This window comes from Apus apus, chromosome 9 (genome assembly GCF_020740795.1).
Source record: "Apus apus isolate bApuApu2 chromosome 9, bApuApu2.pri.cur, whole genome shotgun sequence".
NCBI classification, from domain to species: domain Eukaryota; kingdom Metazoa; phylum Chordata; class Aves; order Apodiformes; family Apodidae; genus Apus; species Apus apus.
This window is the reverse complement of record NC_067290.1, coordinates 6524871-6541949: the sequence shown is the minus strand read 5'-3', so window position 1 is coordinate 6541949 and position 17079 is coordinate 6524871. Positions and strand designations below refer to the sequence as shown.

General features: G+C 42.0%; 1 protein-coding gene across 2 annotated transcripts in view; it reads right to left on the bottom strand.

The window, feature by feature from the left end:
• Positions 1-732: 732 nt before the first annotated feature.
• The window catches only part of FHIT (fragile histidine triad diadenosine triphosphatase), a 558573-nt gene continuing 542226 nt past the window's right edge, over positions 733-17079 (bottom strand). For both annotated transcript variants that reach the window (XM_051627731.1, XM_051627730.1), the window contains 2 exons: positions 8621-8724; positions 733-1055 (listed from right to left, as the gene is read on the bottom strand). In XM_051627731.1, the coding sequence (XP_051483691.1) occupies positions 8623-8724 (102 nt within the window). In that variant the 3' untranslated portion in view covers positions 733-1055; positions 8621-8622. The remainder of the gene's footprint in view (positions 1056-8620; positions 8725-17079) is intronic.

The window sequence follows — 17079 nt, the reverse complement described above, 5'->3', positions numbered from 1 at the left end:
GTAAAAGGAAAGTATTGGTGGCCCCACTGGGTCATGGTAAATCTTTGAATAAAACTGGCTTTTTAGAAGCAATATTTTAACAGTACCAAAGTAAAATCTGGAATGAACCATCAATTGTAGTGTTTCTATGTATATTTGACCAGCACAGAGACTTCAAACCAATGCACTTAATTCCTCTGCAGTGTACGACAGAGAGACACGTAGGGAAAATTAGGAGAGTTCATCCATTGTCTGTTTTCATACTTCTCAGTCTTTTTTTATGCATTAACAATGAAAAACTAATCCATGGTGGGTGTCTCCCTGTGTGGGGCTCTGAACACAGCACTTCTTGCTGAGGGAGCACTCCACATGGGTGGCTCCTGCTCATGTTTGCTGCTACAAGCAGGACACTGTGCCAGTCTAACCCTAGCATGATAACCATCCCATTAGCAGCTTTAGCAGAAGTCTGCTTCTATCACCTTAAGCTCCAGAAGCATTGTGACAACACATTAAAAGGAACAGAGAAAGGAAAGACCTCAGGAAGTGTTATACTTCTTGTTATACTACCTTACCTGACAAAATGGTAGCTCTCCAAGTCCATTGACTAGTCTGTAGCAAAGCCTTGGTTTTTATAAATTGTCATACTGCTAAAAGATCTAATTTTTCTATGATGCAGTAGCCCACATACAATAACCTAATCTCAAAAAGCACAACATGGAGTAAACACTTCATAATGTACCTAAACACAGTAGCTCCATTATTTTGCTAGCACTTTATTTCAATTTAGGCCAAGGGACAATTTAAAAAGATTTGCTCCCAAGTACACAATTCAGAAAAATATGAGCTACTACTCAGAGCGATATTTTGAATCCACACTGTTAGTTGTCTTAGCTGAAATTCAACCTTGATGATATCCAAAGGTCCCATAAAATTTTTCATGGAAGAATCCCATCTTTGTAGAACATAATAAAATTGTTGAGCTGCAGCTCCAGGGCCACTGAGAACTGGAGAACGAGGTCTTCCTTCTTTCTGGGGAGTTTCTTATGTCACAAGATGTTTTTCAAACACTTTGTTACCTGAGAAATATCCAACAGAACAGAGAGTTACATATAATAGTATCTTTGATCTTTGTTAGCAAGACAAAATGTAAGGCTGTTTCTTGCTAATGAGTCAGGTGCTCATTAGCATGTTCCAACAGGAAACACTGACAGCAATAGGTAAAAGGAAATCTTCAGTTTTAAATCTACACACAGCAGATTGCAGATCCTAGTACTGCCTCTGTGACTGAGAAAGGAGACTCTCCTTGCACAGAACTATTTTAAAATTATGTATCAGAGCAAGAACAAGGAGCATTGTTTTGATTTATCATCTTCATTTCAATAAAGTTCACTTCCAAATAATGCTAATGCCTGCCTTTTGCATTCTGCTTTTTTATTCCTAACTCATAAAGCTCCCTTCAAAGAGGGTCAGGATCATTTTACAAATAACAAACATGAAGTGAAGCCACCTCTCTGACATTTCTGAGCAAGACAGCACAGTCTCCAGCTCTGTTGACCGCTAGTCATGGAAACAAAGGATTACAAAGGGCATCTTGTGTCATCAAATCCAGCTTCTCACTCTCCAAATCAATTTTGCTATAATAATCTCATGCGAGAGTCTTTGGGGTGCATGATCTCTTATATAAGCTCCTGCAAATGCTCTTTCAAAATCATCATCTCTTGTATATCCTCATCCATCCTGACCCTGCATGACTCTACCTAAAGCCAAGGCATTAAATACCAGTTATTTGGGAGCATCACCCTGAAAATTCTCCCAGTCTCACAAACTGAAGGATGAACGAGGTATTTCTTCCCATATCTGCTCCAATTTTATGTATCTCTTGGTGGCCCATCCTAGTAAAAGACCTGCAATAATTGCCATGACAGACCTAGAAGGTGTTCCTGAAACAGAGAAACAGAAATGCTGGGAGTCTGCTAACAGCAGCTGATTGCAGCTGTGAAAACTGTCCACAAATCCCTGCACAAACTCACAGCACAACCATTACTGCAGCAATAACTGCAGGTTTGCAGCAACCTCAGGAGCTCACACAAACTGGGCATTTGGGCCTCCTCCTGCACATACCTGTCCTTTCATGTAGGGACTGACATCCTCAAGTATGCTCAATACAATATATTTCCAGCATCCACCACCCATTTTCTTTTTCAAATACCTCCTTACTGGAAGAGTTATGAATACCTTTCCACCTACACAGCCTAGATACCAAAACTCACACAAAGGCAGCTTTTAAGCTCCGAGGTTACATTTGAGTTGCTGGTATGAGTGTCTCTCTGGGCAGTTCTATTATGCAGCAGTTACAGCAGTAGGAGAACATGATACAAACCTTTGCTAATAATTGAGCTTGAAGTGGGCTTTTTTGCTTGGTATCTGCAGTTTTGTACCTTCACTTCAGAGCAAGTTTAGAGCTGGCTTCAATGCTTGGAAAATGATTTCAGCTTATTAAACACAAAGCTGCTACCCAACTGTTAGATGAGGGCATGGCCCCCAAACTTGTTTCCCGGGGCTGCGTGCAAGGCTTGGATCCTTGCTGCTGTTGTGGCTGCAGCTCCCCAGACACCCACTTCTTTGTATGATTGTCTTTTCTCACTGAAACATATGTTTCCCCTTTAGAAGGCATTTTGAGCAACAGTTTCCATTGTATGCCCCTCTTGACTGACAGTTTGATGGCAGCCTGTAAATTACTTGGCACGTGTTTTGTGAATCTGCCTGAAGGAGGGTCTGGCTGCTTACTGAGAGCATCCTTTTGCAGCTTTGGGGACAAGAGATTAGCACTGTTTTAGCACTGGTCTGGATATAAAAGTTCTTGACCACAGTCAATATTGTCCTTATTTGAAGCTCAGCATTGTCCTGTACCTTGACACTTTTATCCCAGGTCCTGGCTTTCCCCATTTTCCTCTTGTACAATGTGACACACATAAAGCTTAATGATGAATCAGGAATGGATCAAACTGAAAATACTTGGTACTTGACAGACAGCCCAGGCAAGCATTCAGGCTGCTGTGTGTGCAAGTTAAGAGAACATCTGGCCCTCTGTCAGCTTTCTTTGCTAACAGGAACACATTTGCTGCTTTGCCTTCATGCAGTACGAACTTGCCCGTGTCCCTGGCCATGACGTTTCTACTGTAGCTATAATTACAGGATCCAAGCAGTGCTGTATGGAATTCATCTGCTCTTTATAGCTGAATTAAATGGCTACCTATAGGGAAATGGAAGTCCAGACAATGAAGTGTACAACTTTTAGCACAGCATTACTTACAGCCCCAAAACAGAGCCCTGAATAGGTGTGAGAGGGACATTATGTTTACTCTGGCCTCGTACATGCAGAAGACATGTCACTTATAACCATAGCTAACTCTGTTGCAGCTTTGTTTCCGTAAGAATAATGATATGCTTCAACCAGAAAAACAATCAGCCTTGATGCTGAGGCTGCTGTGCATTTGCACACCACATTTATTTGGGGAAGCCTTTTGCCCTCAGCCTTCTAAGGGTGGGTATGGCTGCTGGGCAGTCACTGCACTTCTTCTGGCTGCTTGCATCTACCCTTGAAGAGATAATTGAACTCCTGTGCATAAACTTTCTCCCAGCTGCAGAGGTGGTGGCTCTGCATGCTTTACACTTCAAAAATACCAGCGGAGGCCAGATTATGTTTGTCTGTTGGATTTCTGTCGATATTAACTTCCCTTTGCATTCGACTGAAATGACAAAAAGATTACTTTATATGTACTTACTGCAGAAAAAATAAGAGAACTTTGGGTGAAAAAGCATAGTCACTATGATCTGATCCATCTTCTCTTTGCTATTTCCAACTACTTAAAGCATAATGTCACACTGAGATGCACACTTGGAGTGCTGCATTCTCTCCTCCTGACAGATTGTTATGATATTTTCCAAGGTGACCTTCATAAAACACGTTTCTTTTGAAGCTTATATTTCACTCTCAGGTCATAACAGTCTCATACAGACAAGCAAACAGTCAGCTTCTGCTTTCTAATTAATGGTTCTTGGAGGCTTCTGAGTGGGGGATATAATTAATAGCACTTAAGTCTGGAGAGCAGAGAAATCTATAGCGGATTACTAGGATGTGTATTTACTCAGGGATTATATGCAAACAGCTCCTAAGTGCAGCCATAAACAGCTCTCCACAATGCTCTCTAGAAAGTTCCCAAGACCAGGCACCCCCTCGAGCCCAGCTCCAGTATAAGGACTCAAAAAATTGCCCTGTTTATACAGTGAGGCTCCTACAACTGAGGAGTAAAGTCTTCCTGCTGCACTCCTCTCCCCTGCTCCCATTGCCTGTATCAGAGCCCTCAGCATGTTGTATTTGCTCTGACTGCATGGTGATCCCGCTCGCCAACAGGCTGCCTGCAGTGGAGGAACATCTATGGCAGAAAATCTCTCTGGCCATGTCTGTGTTGTCACTGTGACACCCACCTAGGAGAAAACCTGCCCTGTGGTCCATACTGCTCGGGTACAGCATCCTCTGGGACAGCCTGGCTCAGTTCTCACTGCACGGCACCTGTCCCAGATCCACTCTGTGGATCCACTTCAAGACACACATTATTTTGTGTTTTAATTCAGTTGAAAGTACCAGGAATAATGGGAGGGCTTTTCTTGCAGTAAAGCAACCAAAGAAGGGTGTTGCAAGCCATCTTGCCCTACTTGCCTAGATTTAAGAAAAGTGATAGGATTGTTCTGGTCCTTACTCTCATGCACGCAGCATGGACTGTCAGAGGTTGTGGAGTAAAACCAGATGCAAGCCAAATTGCCAGCTTAAATTCCCTCTGGTCAGCTGCTGCCAACAGTGGTAATTTCCCTGCTGAAGTCAACAGAACAGCATCTTTTCACACATGCTGAGGTCTTGGTGCAGAAGAGGCAGCTGTGAGGCAGGACGAGGGCTCTCAAAGCATGAGATCATCTCGCTTGCACGGTGGTGTGAAAAAAAATGAATAAAATTAATATTCTTTGATAAAGCTGAAAAGACTGTGTTCTCCAGAAACATTGCCAGACTGGGCATGAAGGGGAAAATTCACATCAGAAATCCTGCACCACTGTTCAGCCCTTATTGTGTAGAGAGATTCTTAAATAAATTTTGCATGTTGAATGACAAATATTCAAATGGTTAAGCAATTAAAAGCTATTGAATATTTGTAACTCAGAAAACACCAGGCAACAGAATATCACTGTCAACCCCTTTATGCAAAGGGGCATTTTAACATTGTCCTTAAGACTGCTCTTTTAATGGCATAAAAGTATTACTTCAGTTATGCACAAAATAGGAAAACTTCTACTGAAATTTGTGCAGCCTGGTTCTTTCTTCAGAAACAAAAATACAGAGCAAAACTTCCTTTGAAGAGAAACGTTTTTCATAAACTATCTGAAGGTTAGTAACCCTTTTAATCTTTAGCCTCTTTGCTGGCATGTGTGATTTAAAATGCACAAAACAGACTATCAAAACACTGACACAGCTATAGATAGTCAGAAAATTTTAAAGGTGCATCTGAAAATAGGAAATTGGAAGTTAGGATGCTGCATCAAACTTTGCTCTTTGAATAAGGACTGTTGTTGCCCCATGGATCCACCTCAACGGGTGGCCAGTTTTCAAACACAGCTGACCACATGAGAGCCAGCACTGAACAAGGAATGGCTTGGTGCTACTAAGTGAGTGACTAACTGGGGCAATTATGTATTTAATATGCTTCCCAGAGGAAGTTTTTTTCCCTTTGCGTGTCCTCCTCCAGAGTCACATGAAGTCCTGTTGAACTTCAGCTCTGCAGACTGTGAGCAGCCCTGCAGAGCCCAGACATGATGGGGTGACAAGTCCTTATGATGAGATGGGACACACTGGCATGGGAACATGCAGTGAAAGACCAGAAACACTTGAGAGACACAAATTTACTCACTGATTTCAGTATCATCTACTCTAGCCAATTGTACACGAGTGAATTATTTTAGGATAAATATTTTCTTAAGGGTGTAAACTTACCAAGGCTAAATGGGGTCCATTTCTTTAAGCAAGTGGCTGGATATTTCTGATTATCTGGGGACTGCTGTAGGAGGACCCAGCCTGTGGCTACCCAACCAGCCAAGAGGAATCAGCTCCAGCCAATGTAGTAGGGAGATAATCAAGATCTTAATGCCTTGTTCAAGTATTTACTGGGAAAACAACACCTGCAAGTTGTTCTTAATCAGATAGTCTAGAAATACATGTATAAAGTGCTGCTGTACCTGGTCAAGTCATACAGGAGTTGTGACAGTTGGTGAAAGACTTGTGATAAATGGAAGGGTAGCTGAGAAAGCTCTGAAAGACAGCTCAGTCTGTCCAGGCTAATCTAGTTGAGCTAGGCTTCTTTGAACAAAACACTTAAGTAGAAAAATAATGCATGAGACCTTAAAAATTACCATTTCTTGGCTTCAGAACGTCCACATTCAGCTCTTTCTGACCTTCCCTGTGCCACATGAAAAACTCAAGTCAAATAGTATGCAGGTAAACTTATAAATGGCAAAATAAATCCTTTGTAGGTGAAAAACAAAAATAGCTTTGAAGAAGGATGCCTATAACCTTGCTAATTTGCCAAAAGTTTTCAATCTTCATCACTTTTAGAAGCAAGGTTGAGAGAGTAGATAAAGACTGAGATATTCAGAAAGTGCTCACATATACATTCATCTTCAGACCCTTAAACCTCAGAAACAAAACAATGTCAGGGAGAAGAGGTTGACAGTGATGCCTTGTGTTGGGAATCAAGGGTTGGAAGGACTGCCCATACTAGGCAAAATATTATCATGATAATGATGCCAGTAAGATTTAATTTACCAGTCTGTTCTAGGAAAGGTAATGACCTTAACATCATGGGGAACTTATCAAGAGGTCATCCATGCAGACACACACTGATTTATTTTCATAATAAATGGAAATAAAAGTCCAGCCCCATGAACTTGCTTGCAGGAATCAATTAATATCATCTATCCAGCTTTGTGTTTAGCATCAGAAGAAACTAAGAACATTTTATTTATACGTGGGGATTTAATTCCAACCCTTTTGAGAAGCTCTGCAGAAAAGCATTTCAAATTCATTTCTAGCCAGACCAAAAGATTCCCCCAAAACCTACCAAATATATAATGGGGAACAACATCACATTGGAATAGGGATGCACCATTTTATCCTAAGTGCTGTTCATTTGCTGCTATGCCACTGATGAAGTACTGCCTAATACCTCTGTTAGTAGCAAAGAGTGCTTACATATGCATTACCTAAGGATATGTTCTTTCTGGCTGAGTAATTAATTTTTTAGAAGCATATTTCTGAGAAGGTGAAAAGTGAGTGAGTGTCTAAATACAAATCCAGCAGCCACTGTGGAAACTTGACTGTATAGTCCAAATCCTACCACTCCAAACCCTGGGGGTCTCTAGGTCCCAGATGCTGAGGACAAGTTTCCTTCACAGATGGGTATTGCGTGTGTTACACAGCTTTCTCTGTGCCAGTCCACAGAAGTGTTGGCACAGCTAATTTGACTGGAGAAGACAAGAGCATGGTCATTATGCAAGAAAAAATAGAGCAGAAAGAGTCAGATGAAGCATCCCAAACGGAGGTGACAGAATGGGACAGGAGATGAGAGCTGCCACGTAAGCGTGCCACGCGCGCGGCCACGTTCAGATCCAGATTTCTCAAGCTGGGCTGCAAGCAGTGAGTCACAGGCAGACAGGAGGCATATTTATAGGATTTCGGTTCTTCAGAGGAAAAAATATGAGAGAGTCAGAAATGCCTGAGAAATGAGAGGCTGCGTGATGGCAAATAGCATGTGGGGAGCAGGGGAGAGGGAGCTTTTGGCATTGCTGCTGCCACGTACATCCCAGAGTAACTCGTATTGATCTCTGGGGGCCAGTTCATTTCTGCTGGAAGAATCTGGCTTCTGGGACTCCAGGTACAAAATGAAAACCTCTCAGTCTCTAAGAGCACTAATGTTAGTGTCTGCCAAGTGTTTTCTATTTTCTATTCCTCCCTGCAAATCTTTTTTTTTTTTTTTTTTTTTTTTCTTCTTCTTCTTTTACGGCCAGTGGAAGATTTAGCAGAACAGGCAGTTTTCCAGCAGGCTTAGTTTTGGAAGTTGAACTGATCAGATGATTTAAGATTTGCTAGATGAAGACAGAATTTGCATATACACTCTACTATCTGAATTCTGCTGGGATTTTGCATGCATAGGTGCATACATGTATTTGGGTGTACACAGAAACTGCAGTTTTTAGCTCATCACAGAGGTATCGAGGCTGTTTTCTGCTCTAAAAACACAGGGAGGATATGTTAGATTAGACATTCCTTTTAAGTAACTGCTGAAGATTCTGATTTCCAGGTAAGTTATTTTTTGCTGTCATGAAACTAAATGCTCTAGGGTGGTTCCAATTTATTCAAGAAGCAGCATGTTGTTTCAGCCACTGCTGGAGTGCCATGTCTTTTTGGAAACACCACAAACCTAAGAGCTTTCATTTCTTGTGTTCTATTCTAAATATTCTCCCTCTGCCCTTAAGAATGCTATGGAGGACTGAACAGAGCTTTGGATGCTGCAGGATTAAGCAAACATGCAACCATTACCTTTAATTTTCCTGAAAATACTTCTTCAGAATTGCTGCTTCAGCTGCCATTTCTTCTTCAGTCCTCCACTTGTCAGAGGAATCTTCTTTGTCGTGTTGTTGCAACTTTTTTGAGAGAAGAAGAAAAACAACAGTTTGTTGACATTTTTTCCAGTTTTACTGTCAAATTGAGGGCATGCCTGTATGCAGCTATTCTAGCTATTCCAGGTGTCTGCAGGATGGAGGGACCAGGTGGTGAAGGGTGAAGGTTACTGGTTTAGAGTAGTGCCAGTAGTTAACTGGCTCCGATGGATTTCTGATGGCAACACGAGGTGCCAGGGTGATTGATAGGCAGTGACAGAGTTCACCTTTGTGGGTTGATGGTCAGATACCTTGTGAGTCTTTGATGCAAAGCTTGTAGGTAATAGGAGAACAAACACACTCAGGCATTTTGAAGTGCCCATTACCTCCATGGAGTGAGCTTGGCAGAAGCTGCCTGGATACCTTGTCAGTAATTCACATGAAATTTTCTCTCTTTTCTTCTGTCCATGGGGCCACCTTTCCCATCAAAGACCTATTGTGCTAACAGGGCCCTGTTGCAGCTGCTTCCCACTGGCAGTTTATATCAGTAGTTTTCAGAAGAGATACATTCCCTCCCTGCATGCAAATTCCTAGTCCTTCCTTGCCCTTGTTGAAAGTGAGACACGCGACTAGTCCAGAAATAAAAATTGTTCTTTTAAGCACTACTGTATTTAATTGGTAAATAACATCAAAAGTATGTGAATCAGTTAATTTTGCTTGGACAATATGCCCAGAAAAATAAGTCCTATCCCATATGCAGTAAGTATCAAGTGTTATTATCTCAGAGATGAATTTCAAACACATCTTGTGCCTCTCCAGAAGAAGGGAGAAGCTGATGGTTTTTGCTAGTCACAGATAGACAGGAGTTCTATTTTATGGTAAACATAATGTGCCAGCACTGGAGTGGCTATTTGTACAGATGTCAGCTCAAAGAATGCCTGTCACTCATCAAGGGAACTCTACATTTACCACAGACAGCAGAAGCTTTTGCATTATCGGTTAACTATCGAGATTTCCACTGTTTCCCTAGGTACAGAGCAAAACACAGATTTAATTAACAGCATCAGTGCTTCTGAAGAAAATTATAATATCAACTTTTTGTTAATGTCATAAAGTTCATAAAGGCAAATTTTTGCCTTTTATTCCTGGACAAATTTCAGTACGAGGATGAAGCAGTGAAAAACAGAGATGAAGCAATACTGCACCTGCCAAGCAAACTGCATTACTCTATGTGGCACGTTTAGCAATAAACTAGGATTGTTAGCGTATATGCAACTCACAAATACTTTTATTTGTGCTGTGTTTCTCCTACTCTGAATTTTGCTGCCAGCTATGGTCTTATGTAGTTTTACATTCTGCAGCACAGTTTTCTTCCCGCTCAGCAGATGAAGCTGCATTAGAAGCTATTTCCTTTCATGCCAATATGATAACAGTAGCTGTAGGCAAATTAAAGTGTATTACTGATCGACTAGCAGAGGACTAACCATCATTGTTACATTAGCTCTAGATGTGTTATAAATTCATCTTGTAATAATGCTACACTATTATGGAGAAAGATTTAAAAGGCAGGAACAGGCACAGTGTACACGCTGTCACAGGCATCCTTTGTGCCTATGTGCCTGCTCTCACCCACTGGGCACAACTATAGGGTGTCCAGGTGCCACAGCTGAGATGGCAAAGGGAGGGAATGACAGGGAACAGCATACATCATCCTGTACTTCCCATGGAAGCACTTATGCTGCACAAGAGGATGCACCACGATGAGCCAAATAGTGGTAAATCAATTGTCTGTCTGAGGTGTGAGCTGTTTTTCTAAAAAAAAGTCTTGCTTATTCAACCCAGCATCAGCAGGAGGTACAGCAGGCAACAGTTAGAAGGCAAGGGAGGGCAGCCCCTGTTCCTCAAGATCTCCTTGTTTAACCTGCAAGAAGTTCTTTTAGAGATGTGATTTAGCTGGCGTTCTCCCTGGGTATCCTTTTTCTGGACAGCCTCGGCAAGAGCTGATTCCAGGAGGAGAGCAGGAAAGTGGGGATTTAACCTGCAGTTTTTTATTTTATTTTCCCAGTTCAAAGAAACTGGTGTGAACAGTAATAAGGAGGCATATCCTGAAATGGCTGCTGTTGTTGTCTAAATTAAAACTGTGTGAAGTCACAGATCACAGTGACTTCCCAAAGCTGGGAAAGGAGACAGTTTCTTTTGCTACAGAACTGCTAACCTTTAAAAATAATCAATCTTCAGCTTAAGGTTAAAACAGATATATGGGGAGCAGCAGTGAATTCTGAAACTTGCCTGGAAACCCAATCTACTTGAGCAGCCCTGGCTCCTGGTACCCAGCCTGCAGTTCCCCACACCACCCGTACTGACAAGATGTATCCACACTTTGTGGGCACACTGGGTATGATGAACAACAGACTGCAGTTTTAAATCACTGCCAAGGCCAACGTATTCATTGTTCAAGTGACTTATAGATGAATATTATTTCATTATTAAATTGCTATGTCTACCCAAACAGGATGTCAGGACTATTCTGTGTTCATACTTCTTACTGCATCAGTAGTTTCTGAAGTGTGGTAGGCAGTTATCACCCCAATGCCACTTAGTTTCTGATATTATCTAACCACCACTGTGGAGATTTAGAAAACTGCTTCTGGTGGCTGCCTGTCTCTCTCTGCTACTGCCATCCTGAAGCTCCATTACAAACCAAACCACTTTGAAGCACAACAGTTAAATTCTGGGTAACCTTGCTGGAGGCTGTTCTAGATGCCGAGCGCTATGCAGCTTCAGGATCAAGAGTATCAATAACCGGAAGAGAAATAAGGGCTGCTGATACCACCTCTAGTTCAGAGATTCAGCATGTCACCAATCAACAGAGGCTGGAAAACACAATAGAAGCCCATCTGTGCACCTGCCTGGTTCTTCAAACCTTCTCTTTGCATCTGCTAGTGGTTTTGAATGGTGGCAAGACACTGGGATCATGGCAGGGTTTGGTTTCAGCTAGTTAGTTCATAAGTTCTTAGGTAAGGTACTTTTCAACCAGGTTCAGTTCTCCATGTGAGGGTCCCAGTAAGCAAGAACTATTTTATTTAAACTTTTGTTGTTGTTGTTGTTGTTAAAGAAGAGGCTAGGACAGTCTCCAAAGTACTTTGGAAAGCTACTTTCAGGGAAGAACATAAAATTTAATACCAAAATATGTATTGATTTAGAATTCAAGCAGGGAAAAACAAAAGTTACAGTCAATGCTTATTTCTCAGGGACTTCCCTGCCTTGGAGTGATGTACATGTAAGTCCCAACCGTGCATCTTTACAAACATCTGATGTGCTACTGAAAGTTTGGATTATACAGGGGAAGCAAAGCTCTCCTATAACTGAAGAATGCTTCAAGGGTCTGCTCAAAGCAAAGGGAAAAAAATACCTCTATTTCCAGCTACACACCTGTAAAAACTAGTGATTTGCCCTTGTTTTTTCCCCAGTCAGAAAAAGCTGGAGAACTTGAGCTCACATCCTTGCTCAGATAAAAATATTCAAGCACAGACTAGCTTGAAGTCTGTGATACTTTCTGCATAACAACTCTACTTCTGCAAGCTCTGAAAACAAACAACATAATCTTATCCAGAGCCCTACATCATCTGCCTGACATGATTTTCTGATGGAGACATTTTGCCCAGATTTCCCTGGTAGAGACTGACTGATCCATGTACTCCCAAAACCACTTTTGCTACCTTCTCCACAGCTCCTGGGACATGGCTTCCATATTACCTGAAGGCTCCTCGATAATGACCACCGTCCTTCTTGGAATGAAAACTTCTAGAAGAAACTGCTCACCTTCAGAACCCCTTCCCAAGCTAATGTGTGCCTTTCAAGCAGTGATAAACAGCTGCTATTTCAAGAGAGATGAAAATAGCACCTGGTGAGGTTACAAGAGTCACTTCTGTGCAAAACACTGAAGGGGACAGATTTTGCTCAGGGTCTTTCAGGGACATCCACAGGGTGATGGGGCCACCACCAGTGGCTTTTGCAGAGTTCTAAAGGCACACTGGGCTCTCTTGAAAAGCACTCTGGTGGACAATGGAAAACTTGTCTCCTCTGAAGCCCACATCCCTCAGAGATGTGGAGCAGGAAAAGAGTAGGGAAACACAGCCTGTTCTCAGCAATGTTAGGGCAATTTTACTCAAAGTTGGTCAAAGACACAGTCCCTTTGTTAAGTGAAAGAAAGAAGAATTAGGAAGCTATAATGATTAAAATAAATAAATAAAGGTAAGCTTTGTGTGAGCCTGGCAGGAAGAGAGATAATGAATACCAAACTCCCAAAGAATGGATTTCCATGGTGTTTTATACTGACATGAACCTCACCTTCTAATTCTAAGCAAATCCTTCTGCTCCAGGCAGCACCCCAGGAAGGAAGCAGCATTTCTTCCTATCTGGAGAGCAATTCCTCCTGCAGGACACAGCATGGGTGCTGGGAGCAGAGTCTGCCTGTACAGCCTTGCAGAGCTGCATGCCAGAATGCATGCCAAGGCACAGACAGGGCAGGTGGCAGTCCAGAAAACCTTTTCCATAGAGACCCAAGTTATTTACCATTTAAAAACTGCTAATAATTTGCCTGTTTTCCTAAGAGAAAGGTGATACAAAAGCATCACACCAGCTAAACAAGATATGCTGCTGCAAAACTCAGAAAGCCCTAAATTCTCTGAAGCCAAACCTATTGTTGCATTACAGAGGGGTCTCAGAAGCCTAAACATTAACAAAAAGTCAAGCAACCAGATCAGTGTAGCTCAGGTAACTCCAAAAGGAGAGGACAGGATAGCAGAGCATTAACATTTCTTTTAGACAATCTCTATTACACTAACTTTTCCTTTTAATATTCTGAACAAGCACCGAGACACACATTAGTCAATTCTCTAATCACAGTTGCCCAGCAAATTACACACTGTATCTGCTCAGTGTTCTTGAAGCACTAAGAATCTTCTTTATAACTTAGTACATCTTCTTGCCTTGCAGTACAAATAAATGCACTACTTCTAAGATATGCCCTTCTTCAAGCAGATCATTACTGATGTCTGACTTCTTGGGCTTCCTGATGAATTATCCTCTTCTTTCACCTCAAGCAGAAAATGCTCTTCCACCAATAATCTATGACTGTCAGTCTTGATTACTTGTAAACAGTGAAGCTCTTTGAATATTTCTGCTTGTGAAAAGTGTTCGTTTCCTCACTCATGTCTCCCAGTGTGAGTTGCTGGCAGACCTGACAGCTGTGCTTTATGTTATTTTATTAAAGTTGTTAGTGCTGCAGAATGGTCTATGTTTTTATCACTGCAATTCTTAAGGGAAACACAATATTGTTTCATAACACATTCACACTGGGGAACCTCTTCCTCTTGCCCTTTGTGGAGGAATTCTGTGCCCAGAATTCCCAGTGCAGCAGACTACAGGGGACCTGGGTCTAAGACTGGTTGTTGCTTGAAGTAACATCTATATTGGGGTTTGTTCTACTACAAAAAACATCCCAAGGCTACTACATATAACACTTCCTCCAGCTCCCTTTGGACTCAGAGCTGTGTGATGAATACACACCAAAAGCACAGCCTGCCCTTTTCTTGCACACTAGCAAGCAGCTATTGAGGGGGTTCCTCATTCCTTCAGTGATGCTAAGGACCTCCTGGTCCTGATGGTGACTTCCAGCCATTTCCTCATGTACACATGTACTGCCTTTACATCAACTTGATTCCTGAATTGCCTCTTCTGCCCTCTACTCTCTGGTGTTGCCCTCCTTGTTCTTTCCCCCCAGTGCTTTCTTTCCTTTCACTTCTCTTTATATTTAGCTTATATTCTCATAGTAAAGGTTCATTTCCACGCTTCCCCATAATGTAATTAAATGTGACATTTAATGCCATTATGAGTATGAGCTTTTCACTGGGCAGCCCTCTCTACCAGTCCATGCCTCCTGTCTCCATCCCATTTGCCTTCACAGCTGTGGTTCAAGTCCTGACTTAACTAGCAAAATAAAATGAAAGAATAATGGATGCAACAGCAGTGCCACAAAGCAGCTTCTCAGGAATGCTGCAATCACATGGCCCTAAATCCCAATTCACTGGTCTGTGGGTACTCATTGCAGGAGCTCCCATAGCCCTGGACATTCCCAGCTGGGTACCCACCCCCTGCAACTGCTTCCAGCCCCAGGAAAGGCAAAAACACAAACAGAAGAGTGACATGGTCCTCCCTGACCACCTAAGAGACCACCTACAAGATATGGTGTTACCACAGTCCGAGGGTCCTGGCTGCCCCCCACCAGCTACCATGGTATCAGGACCTGTTTCTGAGCTGCCTTTGCCTCTGCCCTCACCCAACAGCCTGAGCAGCTCTGTGCTTTCTGCATCTCCATATTTAATTGGCCAATCTCCATATTTAATTATAGCTACCAGACTGCTGTAATTTAATTGCTTTAATTTACAGTGAGCACTGCAGAAAAAAACCCACATCCTATAATTTTCTCATCTCCTGGCTTTGCTTAAGATTCTATAACATGCCAATATCTGCATTTGCAGGAATCAGAAATCCCTGATTTTAGGGTGCTTTTAACTTGCTTCATTAAATCCAAGTTATGTAAGGAGGTGGAGAAGTCATAGGTGCCTGCATTCTACATGTGACTCTTTTTTCATTATCTACTGGAAAAGTCCTTCTCCAATTATTTTACTACTTCCACTTGAAATGCACTGCTACCTCAGAGCTGCTGCTATCATTGCTGCAAAACATTTTCCATTGGAAACCTCAGTTTAGCAAAGCTGTGTTTTAGAGTGATGTGGTGTTTAGGTTTTTGTTTGTTTTGGGTTTGTTTTTTTTTTCCTCCTGTTGACTCTGTCAACATGACTGCAAATATTTTTTCACTTGTATTGTTGTGCTTTGGGGAAAGACTTGAGTGTCACACTTCACATGGACATATGAATAACTACACCCTTTTTAGCAGAGCACTTAGATGAAGAGAAATTCGTGGAAACACAAATAAAGGTGAAGTAAAACCCTTAAACATATGTGTTTAAGTGCTTTAGTAAAATAAACTCTGCAAACACTCATTTCTAACCATTCTGCACTCAAAAACTATAAGAAAAAGAAAAAAATATAAAAGGCATCCTAAGAAATTAGCTTTTGAAAGCATAAAAGACAAGTAAGCCCACGAGCAGAACGACTGTTTTATAGAAAACACATTTGCCATTCAGTGAAATATGTAGATAGCACTCTGAAGAGCTCAGATCTTGACAGGCTTCCAGTTTGGCTCCAACTGATATAAAATTATTGGAAAATGGGTACATTACAAAGGAGATACTTGAGGGAATATCCACTGGGGTAAGAAGTCCTGCCAAAGACTTGAAGAACTGCTATTTACAGCCCAATACAAGTCCAGGCGAGAATCTATAAATGTGTTTGGATACGTTGTCTCCATGTCCATTATCATCCTAGTTAGCAGATAATGTTCTAAACGTCCCTGTAGTCTTCCTCACCTTGGAAGAAAAGGTAGATGATTGTGGGGAGCTTCCTAATGGCATCTGCTAGAGAGGGCTGCCTACATGAGAGAAATGCTTTGCACAGAGACCTCAGTAAGGAATGGCAAGGTCAGCAACGTGATAATGTTGGAAGAAATGCTATCCTGTGTGGACAGCCTGCCGTGCAGCATCACTTATTTGGGAAAAGGCTATTTTTAATCAAGAAAAAGCACTTTAATCAAGGATAGAGCCAGTGATTCAAAAATTTCATGCAGGTGCATGCATTACTTGACTTTTCCCAAGAGGTGGGAGCTGCAGTGATGTGCACACCCCACTCCAAGAGCAGAGATAACCTCAAGGAGCCTGTACCTGGCTGATGTATTTTGGCTCCCAATGCAGGGAGTTTCAAAGTCAGAACTTTCCCTGCTAATCTTCTTAAGTTTCAACAAACATTTGCCGTACCCTGAGAACACTCAATAAGATTCATGACAGGCTGAGGAAGACGTGTGCTGAGGAGGTTGGTTTGGTTTATTTGCATTTTTCTGCCAGCACAAAGGAAATCAGCTGCAGGTCATATGGCATCAGCACAGAACCAGTTCAGTGAGCAGTGGGATGTGAGTGTGTCCCCATCTCAAGGGAATCAGCACTCCCTCCCCAACCTCAACCACATCTCTGGGAGCTGCAGGATGAGCCCAGAGTGACCAGACCAGTTTTCTTCTTCTCTGGGGAATGAGCTTGTTCCTATTTCACAAATCCTCACCCTCACCAACACATTCTGAAAAAAAAAACCAACAACAAAACCATTCATTGTGTCTGGAGTAAGACACACTGAGTCACTCTCTCCACTGACTGTAGGAGGATTTTAAGGACACTTCAGCTGTCTAGAATGACACATACCTCATGCTGGAGGCAAACCACTGGGGTT